This window comes from Cetorhinus maximus, chromosome 4 (assembly GCF_964194155.1).
Source record: "Cetorhinus maximus chromosome 4, sCetMax3.hap1.1, whole genome shotgun sequence".
Taxonomy (NCBI): domain Eukaryota; kingdom Metazoa; phylum Chordata; class Chondrichthyes; order Lamniformes; family Cetorhinidae; genus Cetorhinus; species Cetorhinus maximus.
This window is the reverse complement of record NC_135882.1, coordinates 45,452,378-45,473,535: the sequence shown is the minus strand read 5'-3', so window position 1 is coordinate 45,473,535 and position 21,158 is coordinate 45,452,378. Positions and strand designations below refer to the sequence as shown.

The window sequence follows — 21,158 nt, the reverse complement described above, 5'->3', positions numbered from 1 at the left end:
AGTAGTCCTGTGTTGTAGCTTCACCAGGTTGACATCTCATTTTTAGGTGTGCCTGGCGCTGCTGCTGGCATGCCCTTCTGTTTTCTTCATTGAAGTGTGGTTGATCCCCTGGCTTGGTGGTAATGGTAGAATGGGGATATACCAGGCCATGAGGTTACAGATTATAGTGGAGTACAATTCTGCTCCTGCTGATGGTCCACAGCGCCTCATGGTTGCCCAGTCTTGAGCTGCTAGATCTATTTAAAATCTATCCCATTTAGCACGGTGGTAGTGTTAATGGAGGGTATCCTCAATGTGGAGATGGGAACTTCATCTCCACAAGGACTGTGCGGTGGTCACTCCGGCTGATACTGTCATGGACAGATGCATCTGTTGCAGGCAGGTTGGTGAGGATGAGGTCAAGTATCTTTTTCCCTCTTGGCTCCCTCACCACATGCCGCAGACCCAGTCTAGCAGCTATGTCCTTTAGGACTCTGCCAGCTCTGTCTGTGATGGTGCTACTGAGCCACGCTTGGTGATGGACATTGAAGTCCCCCACCCAGAGTACATGCTGTGTCTTTTCCACCCTCAGTGCTTCCTCCAAGTGGTGTTCAACGTGGAGTACTGATTCATCAGCTGAGGGTAGGGGCGCTGTACGTGGTAATCAACAGGAGGTTTCCTTGCCCATGTTTGACGTGGTGTCATGAGACTTCATGGGGGCCAGAGATGATGTTGCGGACTTTCCGTCTGTATACCACTGTGTCGCCACCCCTGCTGGGTCTGTCCTGCCGCTGGGACAGGACATACCCAGGGATGGTGATGGTGGTTTCTGGGACATGATCTGTAAGGGTCAAGAATCTTATCTGTTCAGTCACATAAAGATCCACGACAGAAACTTGTGACCCTGAGTAGACATCATCTTTGAATCAAGTGACAGCCGACGACGATGTTACTCATAATCTGAAATGGCCAAGCCTTTGAAATTAAATTAGGGTAGCCTATGTTCTTTCGAGTTATCAACAGTCACAGATTGCAACTCTTTCGAGTACAATCACAGTTCTTGGTTTCCGGGAGTGGGACATGAACCCACAACCCTCTGATTCAAAGGCGAGGGTGCTATGAACTGAGCCACAGCAGACACCTGTTGTAAAGCTTCAACAATACATGAGTTAAGCAGGCTATTAGTCTCGTTTACTCATTACTCTGGGATACGAACTTCCTCTTGCATTGTGTCTGATTTGAACTGATTAACAACCTCCAGCAAGAGGCCTGGGGAATATATACCAGCTGTTTCTTATATATTAAATTTGGTTCTATTTTTGTCTAAAGGCAATATCTGGGCTCATGGTGTTAAGTAGGAGTATGGGAATATTTTCAGGAAGAAAGTGAAGGCTTTGGAGAGGCTTCAGAAGAGATGCATGGGAGTGGTGCCTGGAATGAGGGATTATAGTTAGTGGATGGACAAACTGGGATTGCTCTGCTTGGAGCAGAGAAGGCCAAGAGGAGATTTAATAAGGTGTTCAAAATCATGAAGGGTTTAAGAGTAATAAAAGATAAAACTGTTTTCAATTGCTAAAACATTGATAACAAGAGGGGACAGATTTAAATGATTTGCCAAAAGAACCAGAGGTGATATGAAAAACATTTTTTTTATGCAACATGTGAATAGTATTTGAAATGCACTGGCTGATAGGGTGCTTGTATAGATTCAGTGGGACCCTTCAAAAGAAATTGGATAAATATTTGAAGGAGAAAAAAATGTCAGGGATATGGTGAAAGAGCAGGTGAGTGTGACTAATTGGATTACTCTTTGCAAGAGCTGATGCAGACTTGTTAAGTCAAATGGCCAGCTCCTATGCTCTGCTATTTTGATGGGCCTCATCTGAGAAAACATCATACCAAGAACCCTTATTGGATTGACTCAGAATTGGGCTCTAAAGATTTTTTTTAATGTTGTGGTCTGCTTCAATCCCTTTTGTTGATACTCCTATTGTAATGTACATTTTGGCTTTGTGTAAACCTAGTGCCTGTAAATAAATTTAATTGCAGTTTTAGCTTGAATGATGGTCTAGTGGTGTGATATCCTTCCACCTGAAGGAGAGGCTAAAAGTGCTTGTTTTGTAATCCGTGCAAGACCAGGTGCTAAATATCTCTGTAAAAATGTTATTCCCATTCATTACATAGATTTGTTTGCTCTAGGTACAGAAAGTGGAAATGAGAGCACTTTTTCCATGTCTATCACAAATGTGTTAAGTGCAAGTATGTTTAAATTAATTTGAAAATTTTTAATGTTTAAATATTTGGTTTTCTGATCATTCTATTTTAATTTTTTCAGGTTTTCTCGAGCAATGATGAATCACTCATAAATAAAAAGTTACCCAAAGAACTTCTGTTGAGGTAAACATTCTTACATTCACTTTTTAAAAAATCAGTTGTCTTATATTTCTATATGCTGTTGTGTGTAAACAGAATTGCATCTGTGCTTCATTCTGTTTTATGTTGTAGATACAGCTGATGTATTAATGATGCAAAATTTAAAATGCAAGCTGCAAGTATTGTTTATTTTGCAGTTTTTTTTTTCAATCTTAAATATAACATTAGATTTAATCTTTCAGCCTGGTTATGTGGAAGCCCAAAGTATTAAATTATGGTTAATATGAAATTACCTTCACTGGTTTCTATTCTCTAACGTGTGACGTCCAATGCTTGGGTGCAAATGAAATGCTGATTATTTTTAATTTATATGGTATTCTTCAGTCTTTTATCCTCCCTAAATGCAGCAACTGATGCTCTTGTTATGTTTCCATTTAAGGTAGCAATACTTCAGTATCCATGTCAAGATTTTATATTTAAATTTGGATAGTGAGCATTGGTAGGCTATTTAACCAGCTGAATTGTCTAAGCCTAATAGTACACTCAACCAGGGTCCAGGAACGTACATGTTCTTGCAGGAATCCTTTAGGGTAGTATCGTGTAGGAACCTTGACTGGTAGTAATTGATCATCTCTTTTCTGCTTCATAATACATACATCTCATGTTATAACAGTTTTTGGAACCACTTTACATTGGGTCTCTGTACCTTGAAAGAAGAGCTGTGTGTCCTGGTGGGAGTGGTTGGTTCCTACAACTTCTCTTTATTTGTTCATGATGTGGGCATTGCTGCCAAGTTTATTGTCTTACCATGACCTTGAACCAATGCTGTCTGTGTGGTGTGGGTACACTGGCACACTGAGTAGGGAGTTTCAGGATTTTGTTAGTGATGTGGAAGGAACAGTGAAATATTTTCAGGTCAGGATGGTGTGTGGCTAAAGTGGGAAACTTGAAGGTGGTGTTCCTATGTGTCTGCTGCCCTTCTAGGTGGTAGAGGTGGAAGTTTGGACGTTGTTGTTGCCCATATCCCATGAAAGAATAAAGAAAAAAAATCAATTAAGTACTGTATTGTATTTTAGTATAAATGCTTACTGAAATGCCATTTGGACTGAAGTGCAGGTTTTTGCCAGTGAAATGGTTAATCTGTCCTTTTTTTAAAGATATTGCATTAAACATAAGGTAGGGTACATTATTGCTTGTATATTAAAAGTGATTTTTATATGCATAAAACAGGCTAATGGGGGTGTTTAAATGGTGCAAGGAAATATTGACTGGTCATGTAGGACTGTTGTGTGCTTCAAAGCTGTCATTGGGTAATTTTATTTGTTTTATTACAATAACAAGTTCATAAACTTTGCTCACTTAATTTATGAAAAATGTCACAAGTTACTGCTGTCTTTATCACTCTGTTACAGACAGGAGGGGGATTAATATAATCAGCCCTGATTTCTCCACTCACTACCCGTCTTCATAAGACAACCCCTTCATCCAAGGAATCAGCCTTGTGAACCTTCTTTGAACTGCTTCCAATGAAAGTATATCCCTCCTTCAGTAAGGAGATCAAAACTTTACATAGTACTCCAGGTGCGATCTCACTAATGCCCTTTACAACTGTAACGAGACTTCCCTACCTTTATATTCCATGCTCCTTGCAATAAAGGCCAACATTCCATTTGCCTTTCTAATTGCTTGCTGTACCTGCATGCTAACTTTTTGTGATTCATGATTCATGTACAAGGACATTGAGGTCCCTCTGGGATTTAATTTCCATTGAAAATTGGTTTAGATTACTCACTGTTCTCTCTTCATTTAATTATTATGCGTTTCTTTCGTTTTAGGAGTGAAGCAAATAGAATGAATATTTATTTTTGCCCCTTTTTGAATCTCTGGCTTAGGATGTTCATGTGTATTTATTGTTTCTGCATATTTGTTTACCTTTGTAACAATCTCATTTACTATTCAAACTGGGAGGGGGTGGTGGTGGTTTCGGAGACATAAAGATGGGAGTGATTGGTAGGTAGGTGGGTGATGGTGACTGGGTTCTGAGTCTAAAGACCTTTCAAGTTTGGGCCCATATAAGTGAATTTTGACAAGATAACAAACTAAAATATCCATAACTTTTCATTTCTGATGATTAACCCAACCCCCATCAGCTATCATAAATTAGTATGTTATCTAATTTGATCATTCAGAACGTTAAAAAGCACAACAAGCAGTAAACTGTTATTGATAGTTTAAAGCCATGCAGCATCCACTATCATGCTAACTTGACTGAGGCAGACGAAAAGGGGATCAAGTAAGCAATTGACATTTTTGTCGCAGCAATTAAATAAAATGATTTATTCCTTCTGCTGTAAATCTTCGTTATTTTTGAAAATAAGCAGAGAAATCAATGTAACGCAATGCAAACCAACACATTCAAGGGCAGTAGCCCTTGAAATCCATAATTTAAAAACAACTTGCATTTATAGAGCACATTTAACTTGTTATGCAGATTGGGATGTTTTACTAAGAGCGATATCAATAAGCACACTGAACCACAGAAGGAGATATCAGAGCATGACTGAAATCTTGATCAAAGAGTAAGATTTTAATGAGCATCTTTCAGGAGGAGAGTTAGAGAAGCCGAGACATTGAGAGAGGGAATTCCAGAGCTTGAGGTCTTGGCAGATGAAGACGTGGCAAACAATGGTGGAGCAATAAAAATGGCAGTTTGCAAGAGGTCAGAATTTGAAGAGGGCAGAGATTTCAAAGGTTCTTCGACTGGGGATGGCAAACCTTTCAGCTAGAGAGGAACATATGCGAATGGAAATTGTATGGGATGGGTGTGGCTAGCCACAAACACTGAAGAAATTAACCATTATAAAAAGATAATTTTTACTAATAAACATGAAACCTTTATAATACTTATGCTATCACAACAGTACACCACTGACAATAATGAAACCAGTCGTACCCTTTTTTTCACATGCTCTTGGTTTAATGTGAGCAATGCAGTTGGTCACCTCTCTTTACAATGGCATCAAAGCCTGGTGTTGTTCTGTTTCTCTCTCCACAGATACTGCCTGACCTCCTGAGTACTTCCAGCGTTTTCTATTTTTATTTAAGGTTTCCAGTATCTGCAGTATTTTGCTTTTGTCTTGCCAATATAAATACTGCTTTACTGTGATCTGCAATATATGGTGTTACAAGAACCACCAAGAGAAAAACAGTAAAGAGAAGAGAAAATGTGGTGAGACTAAGAGGCAGTTACCACATCTTTTGTACAATGATCTGTATCTGCACTCTCCCTCTCATTCCTAGAGCTGGGATTCAGTAACATCACATTTGAAAAGAGGTGATCTGTTCCACTCATGTTAGGAATGTGTTTCCTAATTATCAATTTCTCAAAACATAAAACCCTAACCTAAAATCTCTCACTATTCACTTTCTATTCATTCATCATCTTTCTAAAAATCAAACCTTAGCTGCACCTCTGGCAGGAACAGAAAATGCTTTTTAACTCTAATTTCAAAAGTGCAACTAATCACAGATGCTCATCTCAAAATCTTAAGCAAAGATTGATTTTAGAGACCTTCCCACTATCTTGGGACTTGCTGCATGTACCAGCATTTATTTTTGATATTTCAACCCCTTGTCCACCAGCAGACTTGTAGAACAGGTTTTGCTGAGTCTACAAATCTGATACCTTCTGGTCCATTTGCCAATTACCTTATTTCTGTGTCCTCTGGTTACTGACATTTCTGCCATGTTAGGAAATAGAGAGTTTGTTATATTTGTATTTGTGGGTGTTAGGAATGAGTTTTAGCTTTAAAGTTTGATTTGTATTTCTGTACCTGTGTGTTAAGAAAGGTCAAATGGAGTTTGAGTTTCATTTTAAAAGGGTGCTTGCATTTTTAATGAATTTCACGACCCCTAAAGAGAAGGTAAATATACAAGGGTAGAAGGATTGGACTGTTGCCTAGAAACAGGGGCCAGAGAGGCAGGTCATGCACGCGCCGCCACGCACGCACGCGCACGTACGCACACATACAACAGCAGTTTGTTTTGGAAGCTGTTGGAGTTCAGCTGGTTTTTGAAAGTTGCTGCCAGGAGAGACTGAAGCAAAGGGGGCAGATAGCCAAGCTAAAGAAAATCCCAAAAGTCCGGGAGAAAGGAAAGTCCAAAGAAGACCTTCTAGTCAAAGAAAGGACAGGAACATGGAAAAGGTCCTGTTAAGTGAAGTTAAGAGTGAGGGGCAGAGAGAAAGGCTCCATGCATCAGATTTAAAGAGCCAAAAGCTGTAGAAAACAGATTTAAAGTGAGAACAGCTTGCAAGAGGAAAGAAGGTTCAAAGAGACAACTGAAGGTCTAAGTCTTTGCTATGGGCATGTGAAGCAGTTGTGTGCTGTTGATGGCTGAGTCAGAGCGACAGTGTGTGTGGAAGACAGCTTGAATGCATGTGGTGACCCAGGGAAGAGGAACATCAGAAGGAGAGTTTTAAACCCTGGAGGTGAACCCTTGCGGAAGGCATCTGAGAGAAAACGTCAGTTTGGGAGAAGATTCCACAGCGAGGTCTTGGAGTGGAGATTGGAAACCCTTGTGTGAAGGACGGAATTCATTGAGCCTGACAAGCGTCTGGGGAGCAAGTTGAGGAGAGATCCCTAGCATCCATGTGGTGGCATCTGTCTCTTGGTTTCAGAGTGTGGTGTGTCTGACCACAGGGTGCCTATTAGTTTACATGGACTGTGTACTTACTGTGATCATGAGATTATAAGATAGCTTTTGTAACTTGTGTTATCCTTGCAAATCGGTGTACACCTGTAAAGGTATAGTTGTGGGTGAAGGAGTATTGTAATATCATTCATCTTTTCTTGTTGAATAAATGTTTTATTCTTTTGATATAAGTTCATCAGCTGATCCCTGTGCCTCTGTTCAGTAGCTATTGTCCACGTATCTAAACAGACAAATAAAAGTTAGGATCTGTCAAGCTGTGTTCCACCCTGGGATCAGGCTTGTCCAGGGATAACTTCAGCTGAGATCATAACATGCCACCATTTTTGAAATGAGTTTCTGCTTATTTACCTAATCTATACCCTTCACCCCCTATTAAATATATCCTTAACTGTCTCTAAGGGGCATAATGCCAGCTTTTCTCATCTCCCCACTTAACTGAAATTCCACATCCCTGGCAATGTTATAAATATGGCTACGATTGACAGGATGTACAGAGGTGCAAGATATTTTAAGAGGCCAGCCAACCTAACATCTGTCATTGGGAAACTGCTAGAGTCCATTATTAAGGAAGAAGTAGCAGGACATTTAGAAAAGCTTATCGCAATCAAACAGAGTCAACACGGTTTTGTGAAAGGGAAATCATGTTTGACAAATTTGCTAGAGTTCTTTGAGGATATAACAAGAGTTGATAAAGGGGAACCGGCAGATGTAGTGTATTTGGATTTCCAGAAGGCATTCGATAATGTGCCACATAAAAGGTTATTGCACAAGATAGGAGCTCACTGTATTGGGGGTAATGTATTAGCACGGATTGTGGATTGGTTAACACGCAGAAGGCAGAGTCGGGATTAATGCGTCTTTTCCCAGTTGGCAAGACTAGTGGAGCACCACAAGGTTCAGTCCTAGGGCCTCAATTATTTACTATCCATATTAATGACTTGGAGGAGGGGGCAGAGTGTAATGTATCCAAATTTGCTGATGATACAAAAATAGGTGGGAGGGCATGTTGTGACGAGGACATAAGGAATCTGCAAAGGGATATAGACAGGTTGAGTGAGGCAAAAACTTGGCAGATGGAGTTTAATGTGGGAAAGTGTGAGGTCATGCACTTTGGTAGGAAGAATCAAAAGGCAGACTATTATTTAAATGGAGAAAGACTCCAAAGAAGTGCAGCACAGAGGCATGTGGGTGTTCTTGTGCATGAAACACAAAAAGTTAGCATGCATGTGCAGCAAGTAATTAAGAAGGCAAATGGAATTTTGGCATGTATTGCTAGGGGTTTGGAGTTTAAAAATAGGGAAGTGTTGTTACAACTGTACAGGGTGTTGGTGAGGTCGCACCTAGGGTAACGTGTGCAGCTTTGGTCCCCTTTTATTTAAGAAAGGATATACTGGCATTGGAGGCTGTTCAAAAAAGATTCACTTGGCTGATTCCTGGGGTGAATGGGGTCGACTTATCAAGAACCGCTAAACAGGCTAGGCCTTTATTCATTAAGAGTTTTGAAGAATGAGGGATGATCTTACTGAAACGTACAAGATTCTGAGGGGGCTTGAAGAGTAGATGTTGAGAAGATGTTTCCACTAGTGGGGGAATCTTGAACTTGGGGACATAGTTACAGAATAAGGACACTCATTTAAAACTGAGATGCAAAGGAATTTCTTCTGAGGGTAGTGAATGTCTGGAATTCTCTACCCCAGAGAGCTGTGGAGGCTCGATCACTAAAAGTATTTAAAGAGGATGTAGGCGGATTTTTGAAATATCGGGGAATTGAGGTCTATGAGGACTTGAGGCCTGGGCAGATCAGCCATGATCTTAAATGGCGGGGCAAGCTTGAGGGACCAGATGACCACCTACTCCTATTTCTTATGTTCTTATGTACTTATTTTAAATATGTAACTATTCTCGTGGATAGAAGCACTTCGATGCTAATTTGAAGGTCCCAGGTTCAATCCTGGACTTGTCAGTACCTATTACACCAGACCTCAGCAAGAATTCAGCCCTTCAGCGAGGGAATGAGAAAATGGGGAAATAAAACTATATAAGTTGATGTGACTTTTCATAAAGAGTATTACAATCAAGGTGGAAAATAAGCTGAAGTTTTGAAATCAGTGTACATTGCAAACCAAAATGTAAATCCAAACTACAGTAATTGAATAAGTTACTTTGTGCTGCGCTCAGCTCCTTGTGCTTGCTTTCTCTAACGTGGTGGTTGCACTCCTCCAAAAATAAGCCCACTTCCTGCCTCCAGTGTTTGGCCAAGTCTAACTTACATTGAAGTATTTCCCTTGGAATTATAGACAGAGGGCAGAAAAGCTTGTGCTCCAACTAGGTTCATCAAGCACACTGGTTGTATGACACCACCAACTGGAGGTTAAATAGTGCACAACCTAAGGAGGATTTCTCATCTGAATACTTCAACATGGCCCTGCAAAGAGATTATCATGTTTACACAGATTGTTGTCTCCAGGCAATTGATTTTTGACTGATTTTTGTTCTTGCCTGTGCAATTGTGTTGTACTATTCAGCTATTGGGATCTGGGGGCAAGAGGGGAACTGTTGTGAAGAAGCTCTCAATGATCGACGCGGAGAACTGTTGGGAGCACCATTTAAAATTTGGCTTGTGCTCTCGCTGGCGCAATAATAATACAACAGGAGTGCAAAAATTTGAAAATGGTATTTTTCTCTCCCACAAAATATTTGAGTTAGGATGTCACATATGGAGCCCATAAACACCATGGAGCAGAACGCAAGCTCCTCTCAGTCAGTGGTGGTGTGTCAATGTAGTGGACAAATGTAGACCTTGCGATGCCGAATCCACAGGGTTGCCAGTAATTCAGACCTGGGAAAACTAGGGCCTGTGGGCTGGATTAGAAACTCTTGGTCCATGAGTTGTCGTTTGTCCAGATCTGCTGTTTGGATTGGAGAAGGATACAGAGATGAGGGGTGAGACATGGGTGCAATTGAAAACCAAATGAAAATTTTAACATGAGCTTTGTTGGGCCTAGAACCAGTAAAGGTCAGCAAGCTCAGGACTGGGGGGTGAATGAGATTTGGAGCTGGTTGAGGGATGGGCAGCAGAAGTTTGGATGAAAACAAATTTGCCATGTGGAATATGGGTGGTCAGCCTGGAGTGCACTAATATTGTTTCTTCTAGACTTGACTAAGGCATGGTTGAGGATTTCAGCAGCAGATGAGATGCAAGAGGGTCAGATTTGAGAGATGTTATGGAGGTGGAGTAGATAGATCGAGCAAATATGTGATTGGAAACTCCATTTCTGGGTCAGACAATACCAAGGTTGTTAACAGTTTTGCGCAGATCTGGCTCAGTTTGTAGCAGTTCTTGCCTCTGAGTCAGAAGGTTGTGGGTTCAAGTCTCTCTAGGACTTGAGCAAAAAATTAAGGTTGACACTCTAGTGTAGTACTACAGGAGCACTTTAGTGTTGGCGATGCTGTTTGTCAGAGGAGACGTTAAACTGCCCCATCAGGTTGGCAGAACAGATCCTATGGCACTATTTCAAAGAAGAGCAGCGGAGTTATTCCTTGCGCAAAAGCAAAGCACTGCGGATGCTAGAAATCTCTAATAAAAGGAGAAAATATTGGGAATACTGTGGAGTGAGGAACAAAATTAATGTTTCAGGTCAACGACCCCTCATCAGAACTGGGGAAAAATTGGAATTATAGTAGGTTTTGAGTGAATGAAAAGGGGAGGGCGAGAAGAATAACAAAAGGAAAGTCTATCATGGAATGGAAAGCAGGAGAGATTAAATGACCAAAGGTTTTGTGGTGCAAGGCCATAAGGAGTGGTGATGGGACAAGTTAAGAAACAATGTGTGTGTTTAGAGTAGTGAATGGCAGGATCCAGAAAGCAAAGTCAAGGAAAGAAGAGAAGAATTAGAAAAAAAAATTAACCAGCCAAGAAAAATGAAACAAATGGCAAAGAAGTTCTGATCTAAATTAGTTGAACTCAGTGTTGAGTCCAGAAGCCTCTACAATGCCCAGTTGAAAGGTAAGGTGCAGTTAGTCAAGTTTGTGTTGAACTTCAGACTTAGGACAGTGAAATTGAGGTGGGAGCAAGATAGAGAATAAAATAGAATCATAGGATGGTTACAACACAGAAGGAGGCCATTTGGCCTGTCGTGTCAAGAACAACTGAGCTAGTCCCATTCCCCTGCCTTTTCCCTGAAGTTCTGGAGCTTTTTTTCTCTTCACATAATCATCCTCGACCATAGTATCAGACAGTGCACTCCTGATCCTGACCACTTGGTGCATTGTTTTTCCACATGTTGCTTTTGATTCTTTTGCCATTCACATTTTTATTCAATGTGCCCTGGTTATTGACCCTTCTGCCAATGAGAACAGTTTCTCTCTGTCCATTTTGTCCAAATTCCTCAATATAGTGCACAGGTTAACAGAGTGGATATGCTAACATATGACGCAGATGATGATTTCGCACTGATATCAGTCAGTCATGTGTTTTAGAGAGAGAGAGTGAGAGAGTTTGGAACACACCATGTTCAGGAGCAACATGGCTACTCTGTGAACTGTTTAGATGTAGTACTACAACCTGTTTTAAGCAAATGCCAGAATATGACTACAGCCTGTCCAAGGGAAGATCGGTCACGCATACCAGTAACCAAGAACCATGCCAAGAATCCACAGATCATGGGAACCTCCAAAACCTTGTGGTAGTGGCGGAGACATCAATATAAAAAATACATTGGCGCCATCGACGGAACCACAGCAAGAGAGAAGCACAACTTGATAGCTTGTACTTACTAACTTGACTGAAGGAGGAAGCATACTTTAGAGAGGTAATGATGACTGTACCCAGTGAGTAGTCCCTGCCCGTTTGACTGTCTCGAGGGCCCATAAAGAGGTCAAAAGTGGGATTTATGGAAACAGCATTTCCTTCAGTAGTGAGCAACATTGGGCCTTCATGCAAAAGCATCGTCAGTTTGTATTTTTTCATGCTGTAGGTCCAGTAGAAGATGATGTTCTCCTGAGGAAGTGGATGAAGGAGTCCACCGCAGACTTGGAGACTGTTCTCCAGGCCTTTGATACCTATTTTAACCCAAAACTTATCTTAGAGCGAGGGCATTTCAATTGGAAGGTCCCAACGACCTAGGGGATCAGTTGAATTATTTCTCACCGACCTGTGTCACCTAGCTAGTTCTTGCAGATCTGGGGTGCTAAAGGGCCAGCCTATTCCTTATAGCATAGTTGTCGGTGTCTGAGATGTAAAACTCTCCCATTTTCTGCAGACCAGAGATGACCTTACTTTAGACCAAGCAGTCCAGTACGTGAGGTGGGCCGAGCTTGGAGAAACAAAGCAGGCTATAATTCGGTGCAGCGCTGGGGCTTCATGTGACTCCATTGACTGGGTAGGCCCACAGGCAGTGGTCCCACCCACATGAAAGCCTGCCAAACTGGGCAAAAGGGTGGGAAACCCCACAGTGCTAGCCATTTTGAGATGGTTGTATTGTGGTGCGAAGAACCAACCTGAATGCCAGGACTGCCCAGCTGAAGGCTTCCAGTGCAGGAAGACTGGACATCTCCAGTGTTTCTGTAAATCCAACAACTTTACTGAAGGTACAAGACGAGAAAATATTTGAAACCCACTCCATCCAAGAAATTGGTAATCAAGACTAAAGCAAAATTGCAGAGTTTCTAAGGGAAGTTCATGGTCTTAGTCAAGACTATTGGTCAGTTACAATGCAAGTTATAGGCTTTGATATCACCTTTAAAATTGATACTGGAACTGGCATTATCATACTAACAGAGATTATCTAGACTGGCTTCAGCCAATGCCCCTCTATGCATCAAATTGCACGATCCAGGTGGCACAAATGTTCCAATCAAAGGCAGGATAATTGCTCCTCTTCGTTACAAGGGATGACAGATCGTTGATTCTCTCTGTCCACAATCAATGCATGTCCTTATTGGGTGGAGAGGTTGGCATACTTCTGGGAATTCTAGAAAAACCAGATGATGACCAGCATTTGAACAACTCAGTGTCTTTCACGGAACAATCTTAAGTTTTATGTAGAACCAGTGGAACCTCGGCCTACAGCAGCTGAGGAGTTGTGTTCAATCAGCAATGAGTTCCCACTTGTCACAGCAACACCGTCCACTAGAACCTGGGCGGAGATGGCAGTCATGAATATCTCGGTTCTTTTATGAAGCTAGGCCAGAGGTTACGGATACAGAAGGCACTGCGGCAGATGGTGGCTATCCACATGAAGACCTACTGGACTCGAGTTGATTCTTCCCTGAAGGAAGTAATGAAGAAGAGGCCATTACAGCACTGAATGATCTGTTGGGAGATGAGCTAGAGGTTGGTCCATCATTGCATTTGATAGACACACCATATGAAATTTCTGACGTCTTTTTTTTGAGTCAACTGTGCTTCTAGCAGCTGAGCAGCATTCAAATCTCTCTTCCACTGAACCTACCAATGTAATATCTAGTCTATTACTCATGTAGTCTTCCAGAGAGAATTCCTTGCCTGATTTCATGTTAGTCCACAGAGGATCACACTACCAAGGAGATGGTAGCACCTAATTCAGGGTAAAAGTCAGTTGAGCCCCATACCTCAGCCCTAGCTGAAAATTGTCTTCCCTCTAGAGCTGTATGAAGCTGGGACAGAACCTTCAGAACTTTTAAAACTTTACAATCCTGTACAGCAAACTTGTTTTCGAGTTATTCATCCACAGGAAATTCACCTTCATTTTGTCATAGAAATTTGTCCCATTGCAGAAAATGGTGCTAGCTTGTTTCCATATCCTCAAATTTTCTTCCCATTGCCCATGGTGGAGCAGCCTCATGCAGAAAAAACTGTGGCTTTCTTGCCACTGCCTACAGAAAGTAGACATTCCGTTTGAAATACCATCGGGAAATCATCTTTCCTTTTCCTAAAAGGATTACTGGGATTTTGTGGGGGATTTTTTGCTTTCGCTGCCCAGGTTAATTGAAATCTCAGATCTTCAATACCTTATTTGTCTTTGATGCAGCAGTGATTTGATATAGCTGTGAGAGTCTTCCTTGGAGTTGAAGATCATTCATCTTTTGGAGGTTTTCTCTGTGTATTTTGAGGGAACAAAACATTCCTCAAGAGTCCTCATCTCGTCTCTCCTAGTCCCAGAGAGTCCAAAGATTGATGCCCTTCAGCCTTTCTTGGACCAGTCTTTCATTGCAAAAGACTCATTGTCCTTGCAGTTCAGTTGTCCTGAAGTTTACACTGTGCTTGCCAGCAATGCTGCAAAATTGCTGTCCTATTTTTCCAACATTGATGTCTTCCAAGGGCAGGAAGAGGGCCCTCATCTTTCCAAGACGTCTCCCTAAGGATCGAGATTACTGTGGGAGACTGAATCCCTCAGGACTGTGACTTGGGGAGGGGAAGAGAGTAGTTGGAGGTGGGTAGAATCTGTAGTTGCAAAAAGGGGAGTTACAGAAATACAATGTAAGTAGTTAAAGGCATAATTTCATATTGTTTAAAAAGTGGATAGCATATTTGAGGTGTGTAAGAGTTAACAGAATGGATATGCGAAGAGATGGTGTAGATGATGTAGGACCGATGTTCAGGAACAACATGGCTACTTTTGTAACTTGTTTCGATATAGTACTAATAAACCTGTTTTAAGCAAGTGCCAGAGTATGATTGCCGTCTAAGGGAAGATAGGTCACGTATACCAGTAACCAAGAACCATGCCAAGAGTCCATACATCAGAGGGACCATCCAAAACACTCATGATTTTGAACACCTCTGTCAAACCTTTCAGTCTTGTCTTCTGTATGGAGAATAGCCCCAGCTTCCCTAATCCATCCTTTTAGCTCAAGTCCTTCATCTTTGGAGCTATTCTTGTAATTTTTTTCTGCGACCATCTAATGCTTTCACATCTTTCCTAAAAATGAGGTGCCCAGAACTAGACATAATATGCAAGTTGAGATCAAGCCAGTGTTTTATGAATGTTTATCATAACCTCTTTGCTTTTGCACTCTATTTCAAGCCCAGAATCCTGTTTGCCTTATTAACTCCTCTCCACCTGCCCTGTCACTTGTGATTTGTGCCTGTATACCCGCAGGCCCCTCTGCTCCTGCACCCGCTTCAGAATTGTATTCTTTATTTTATATTGCCTCTTCTGTTCTTTCCTATCAAAATGTATCACTTCACAACAGCACTACATTTCACCTGCCTGCCATGTGTCTGCCTGTTTCACCAGTCAGCCTATGTCCTCCTTGAAGTCTATCACAGTTCTCCCCTCAGTTCACTATACTTCCAAGTTTTGTGTCCTCTGCAAATTTTGAAATTGGGTCCTGCACATCCATGTTTAGGTCATTAATATAGATAAAGGAAAGCAGTGGTCCTAATACCAATCCCTGCAGAATACCATTATGCACCTTCCTGCAGTCCGAAAAATAACTTTTTATCACAGAGATAAAAACAAAAAACTGCGGATGCTGGAATTGTAGGGACAAGCAAGCAGTGATAGGAGCAGATAATTTTATCACCACGGTTTCCTGTCGCCATAGTCAACTTTGTATCCATGCTGTTACTTACCTCTTAATCCATGGGCTTAACTTTACTGACGAGCCTTTAGTAAATGACTTTTGAAAGTCCACATACGCCACACCAACTGCATAATCCTCATCAACCCTCTATTACCTTATATAAAAAAATCCAATTTTGTGAACCTCCATTTTCCCTTAGCAAATCCATGCTGGCTTCCCTTTAATCCACCCTTGTGCAAGTGACAATTTTTTGTCTTAAATTAGCATTTCTAAAAGCTTTTCCATCATGAGGTTAAATTGACTGGCCTGTAGTTGGCTGAATTTATCTTTACACCCTTTCTTGAATAAGGATGTAACACTTTCAATTCTCCAGTCCTTCAGCACCACCCTATACCTCAGGAGAATTGGAAGATTATAACCAGTTCTCTGCACTTATGCCCTTCTTTCCATCCGTATTCTCGGATGCATCTGATCTGGCCCTGGTGATTTATCAACTTTAAATACAGCCAGCCATACTAATCATCTCTTCATCAATTTTAACCCGTCCAGTATCTCAACCGCGTCCGACTTTGGCAGAATTTTCCTTGGTGAAGACTGATGTGAAGCATTCACCCCCTTGTCAGAACTCTGTAGGGACTGTTCCCTCCATGACACCTTGGTCCAGTCCTCAATCACCCAACTCCTCATCCCCTTTCCACGCACCTTTCCATGTAATCGCAGAAGGTGCAACACCTGCCCTTCACCACCTCCCTCCTCACTGTCCAAGGCCCCAAATATTGCTTTCAGATGAAGCAGGGCTTCACTTGCACCTCCTTCAATTTGGTCTACTGTATTTGCTGCTCCCAATGTGGTCCCCTCTACATTGGGGAGACTAAACGCAAACCCGGTGACCGCTTTTCAGATTCTCTTCCCTCAGTCCACAGGCATGACCCAGACCTTCCCGTCGTTTGTCATATCAGCACACCATTTTGCTGTCATGCCCACATGCCCATCCTTGGCTTGCTGCAGTGTTCCAGTGAAGCCCAACGCAAGCTGGAGGAACAGCACCCCATCTTCCAATTTAAGCACTTTACATTTATCACATGTTTCTAATGCTGTGCTTTTACAGAACACTGACCCTTGTTCTGCTGCTAACAATCCTGTTATCATACCTTTATACCACTACCGGAACCTTCTTTAGTCTTTAAAACTACTGTTAACACCCCCTTTGTCTTGTGTCCATAACATCTTTGTCAAATCTCTCCTGAGCTCCCACCTATCCCTGACTTCTATTTTGCTTCACCTGCTCCATCCCCTCTTTTAATCAGTATAAAATCTATCACATTTCTACTTCTTGTTAACTCTGAAGAAGGGTGATAATAACTCAAAACATTAACTGTTTTTCTCTCTCCACAGATGCTGCCAGACCAACTGAGTTTTTCCAGTATTTTTCTGTTCTTATTTCACTCATTTAGTACTTCCGTCATGCCCTCTTCCCACATGTGTAAATATCCTTTTTGGTCCCTAATCGACTTCACTCCTCCATTTACCACCTTGTTGCTATTTATATGTCTATAGAATGCTTTGCATCCCCTTTTACGTTACCTGCCAGTCTCTTTTTTATTTTTGCTTTACTTCGCTTTATTTCTTCTACCCCTCTGATTTTATATATTCAGCCTGATTCTCATGTGTTATCAATCTGATATCTGTCACAAGTGCCCTTTTTTGGCTTTATCTTACTTTCCATCTCTTTCATCAACCAGGGAGCTCTGGCTTTTTGTCCTTGTTTTTCCCCTCACCTTTCCCCTCTTGGGAATGTACCTCGACTATATCTGAACCATCTCCTTTTTAAGGCAGCCAATTTGTTCTGTTGCAGTTTTGCCTGCCAATTTTGATTCCAATTTACCTGAGCCAGATCCAATCTCACCCCATTGGAATTGGCCTACCTGCAATTAATTATTCTTACTCTGGATTGCTCCTTGTTCTTTACCATTGCCAACCTAAACCTTATACTTTGATCACTATCCCTCAATGTTCCCCTACTGACACTTGATCCACTTGACCCGCCTCATTCTCTAAAACCAGATCCTGTCATGCCTCCTTCCTCATCAGTACACATCAGAAACACTCTCCTTCTATGCTCCTTACGTTATTGCTATCTCAGCCTATAATGGGATAATTAAAGCCCCTCATTATATCTACTGTATAATTTTTACATCTCCCTGTAATTTCCTTGCAAATTTGTTTGTCTGTATCTTTCCCATTAATAGAGTACACCCAGTTGTGTAATGGTACCTCTATTATTTCTTAGCTCTAACCAAATAGATTCTGCCCTTGATCCTCTAGGACACCCTCTCTCTCTTCAGCACTATAATATTCTAATTGACCAAAACTGCCTCCCCTGTTCCTTTCCTCCTTTCCCTATCTGCCTTGAATACCTTGTATCCAGGAAAATGTTTCTGTTATTGCCACAGCATCATATTCCCACTTGGCTATCTGTGTCTGCAGCTCACCAACCTTAATTACCACACTTTGTACATGCACAGGAAATATAATTTGGCCCTTATTGCATTTCCTCTTAGACTGACCCCACTTAATACCTTACTATTTCTTCCTCTAAAGCAGTCTGTCCTAACTCTTTTTGTGTGCCTCGTTTTTCCTCTCTAATGCTACATCCTTCCTATACCCTGCCAAGTTAATTTAAACTCTTCCAACAGCAAAGGCAAATTGTTCCATGAGGATATTGGTCTCAGCTCTGTTCAGGTATAACTAGTCCTGCCTGTATAGATCCCATTTCCCCCAGAAGCAGTCCCAATGTCCCAGAAATCTTGAACCCTCTCACCTGCACCACCTCTCTGCCACGTGTTCATCTGCACTATCCTTTTATTTCTGTACTCCCTACTGCGTGGCACCAGGAGTAATCTGGAGATCACAACCTTTAGAGGTCCTGCTTGCTAGTTTTATTCCTCACTCCCTAAAATCTGTCTATGGGGCTTCATCCCTCTTGGTACCAATATGGATGTCGACCACTGATTATTCACCTTCAGAATCCTCTGGAGCCACTCAGTGACACCTTTGATCCAACACCAGGGAGGCAACATATCATCTTAGATTCCCATCTGTGCCTGCAGAAATGCCTGTCTATTTCCCTAACTACAAAACCCCTTATCAATATTGTTTTCCCAATTTTTCTCCTGGTCCCTCTGTACTCAGCTGGACAGTCCTGGTTCTGTGGTCTTGGCTTTCTTTGGCTGCACACCCCAGATGAACCATCACTCTCACCAGTAGTCAGAAGTGAATTCCATTTGGAGAACGAGATGCACTCGGGTGAGTCCTGCAGTGCCCACCTGGTCCACCTTTACTGCCTGATGGTTACCAATTCCCTATCTGTCTGCATGTGGGGTGACCATATCCAGAAATTCTCAACCTTGCAGATGCACCACACTGACTCCAGCTGTTGCTGAAAATCCGAAACCCAGAGCTTGATCTGCTCCAGCTGACTACACTTCCTGCATATGTGGTTTGTCCAGGGCATGAGAAACTTCCTGAAGTTCCCACATGGAACAGGGTGTGCACTGCACAGAATTAAAACAGAATTGATTCAGTATCTATGGAAACTAGCTTTCACAGCCATATTTCCTTTCTGAGCAACTGTCTCTGGCTCCAACTTAACCTACGCGGATTCCAACTGAAATGCTACCCTTCATCTTTTAGATCCACCTGTGATTGCAAACTTCTAGAATTCAACATTCCTTTTACTGCTGTTCGCGTTACATCCCAAGATCGACGTTAAATGCACTGTGCCACCAGATGCACACTCGCTGCACTCACTTTCTCCAAATAAAAGGTATTGCTGTGGGTACCTGCGTGGGTCCTAGCTATGCCTGCCATTTTTGTGATATGTGGAGCATTCTTTTTCCTGTTCTACTCTGGCCTCCTCCCTCATTTTATTTACAGTATATTGATGACCGTATTAGTACGGTTTCCTGCTCTTGCCCCAAACCAGGAGATTTCATTGACTTCGCTTCCTATTTCCACCCTTCTCTTGCCTTTATATAGTGTGTCTCTGACCCTTCCCTGACTTCTCTGTCTCGAGTTCTGGGAATAGGTTATCAACCAATAATTAGTATACCCCTATGACTCCTACAGCTACCTTGACTGCACTTCCTCACACCCTGCTTCCTGGAAAGACTCTATTCCATTCTCCTAGTTTCTCTTTTTCAGTCATATCTGTTTGGATGGACAAGGCAACCTTCCATATTAGTGTTTCCAATATGTCTTCTTTTTTCCTCAACTGAGGATCCCCCCCCATCTTGATTGACGGGGCACTTGACCCTGTCTATTCTATTTTGCACTCTTTTTTTGCTCTTACCTCTTCCTTGCCCTCCCTTCCAGAATCACAGTAGTGTCCTCCCCTTTCATCACACCAGGCTCTGTATTCAACAGATCATCCTCCGCCATTTCCACCACCTTCAGGGTGATGTCAACACCAAACACATTTTCCCTCTCCTTTCAGTATTTTGAAGGAAAAATTATTTTTGTGACATCTTGCTCCTTAAATTAACTAAACCGAACACCTCTTCCCTTTCTTAAAGCATCTTTCGGTACAAATGCAGGAGATGCAGCATCTGCCCTTTTTAGCTCTTCCCTTCTCACCATCCAGGGTCCCAAACACTCTTTCCAGGTGAAAGAGTGACTGGCTTGTACTTCAAATTTCATATGCTTATTTGTTACTCACAACGTGATCTGCTCTATAATGGGGAGGCTAAACACAGACTGGGTGACCAATTTGCAGAACAAGTGTGACTCTGAGCTTCCAGTCTCCTGTTATTTTAATTCTCTACCTTCTGCACCCAACGCCCCCACTCTCACTTTAGCCTGCTGCAGTGTTCGAATGAACCTCAATGTAAGCTTGAGGAATAGTATCCCATCTTTCAACTGGGTACTTTCCTCTGCTCCAATTTTATTTAATTTTGCTTGTCTTTTCCCCCCTCGTGTCCTTTTCTTTGTTTCAGACAGCAATGATTCAGGATCCTCATAGACATTTACAGCACAGAAATCCATGAGTTCTTTGGATTTGTAATTTGAGGTGAGGGGGAAAGTTGTTTAAGACGATGGCCTTTGCTGGAGAGTCGCAGTTTAGGATTATCTTTGAATTTCTGGATGGTTTTTGAATAGTGAGTAGTTGTAACAATATCAGATTATGCTCTCCAGTGCATTTAAGTGTCCAGCCAGAATTGATGATGGATGGTTAACCCAGCTGGAGTTTAAAGCTGTGTCCCTTGTACTTAAGGGAGTGGTGATAAGAGTGCATGGCACAGGAATGATTATGATGAGTGTAATAATTCTAATGGGGTCAAGGGCATTAAAAGTGATGGAGAGGGTATGGTTTAATAAATAGATAACTGCAGAAGTCATATGCAGAAGGCTAGCTAATAAGAAATTTGAAGTGCAGTGGTAGGTAGCTTCAGAAAAAGTCTTTTTTTCTCCCCTCAGGGGTAGTCACAGTGAGAAGTGGGTTTGGAAGAGGGAAGGGGAATGTAAGAGCGATGCAGGAAAATGGTCAGAGATTGCTGTATCAGTGGTGATGATGGCAGTAGCAAGGC

The 21,158-nt window shown here is 41.8% G+C and overlaps 1 protein-coding gene across 1 annotated transcript in view; it reads left to right on the top strand.

Annotated features, from left to right (window-relative positions):
• Positions 1–21,158, top strand: part of fbxl2 (F-box and leucine-rich repeat protein 2) — a 225,953-nt gene that overhangs the window by 15,440 nt on the left and 189,355 nt on the right. The window contains exon 2 of the mRNA XM_078540126.1: positions 2,315–2,376. Coding sequence (XP_078396252.1) covers positions 2,315–2,376 — 62 coding nt within the window. The remainder of the gene's footprint in view (positions 1–2,314; positions 2,377–21,158) is intronic.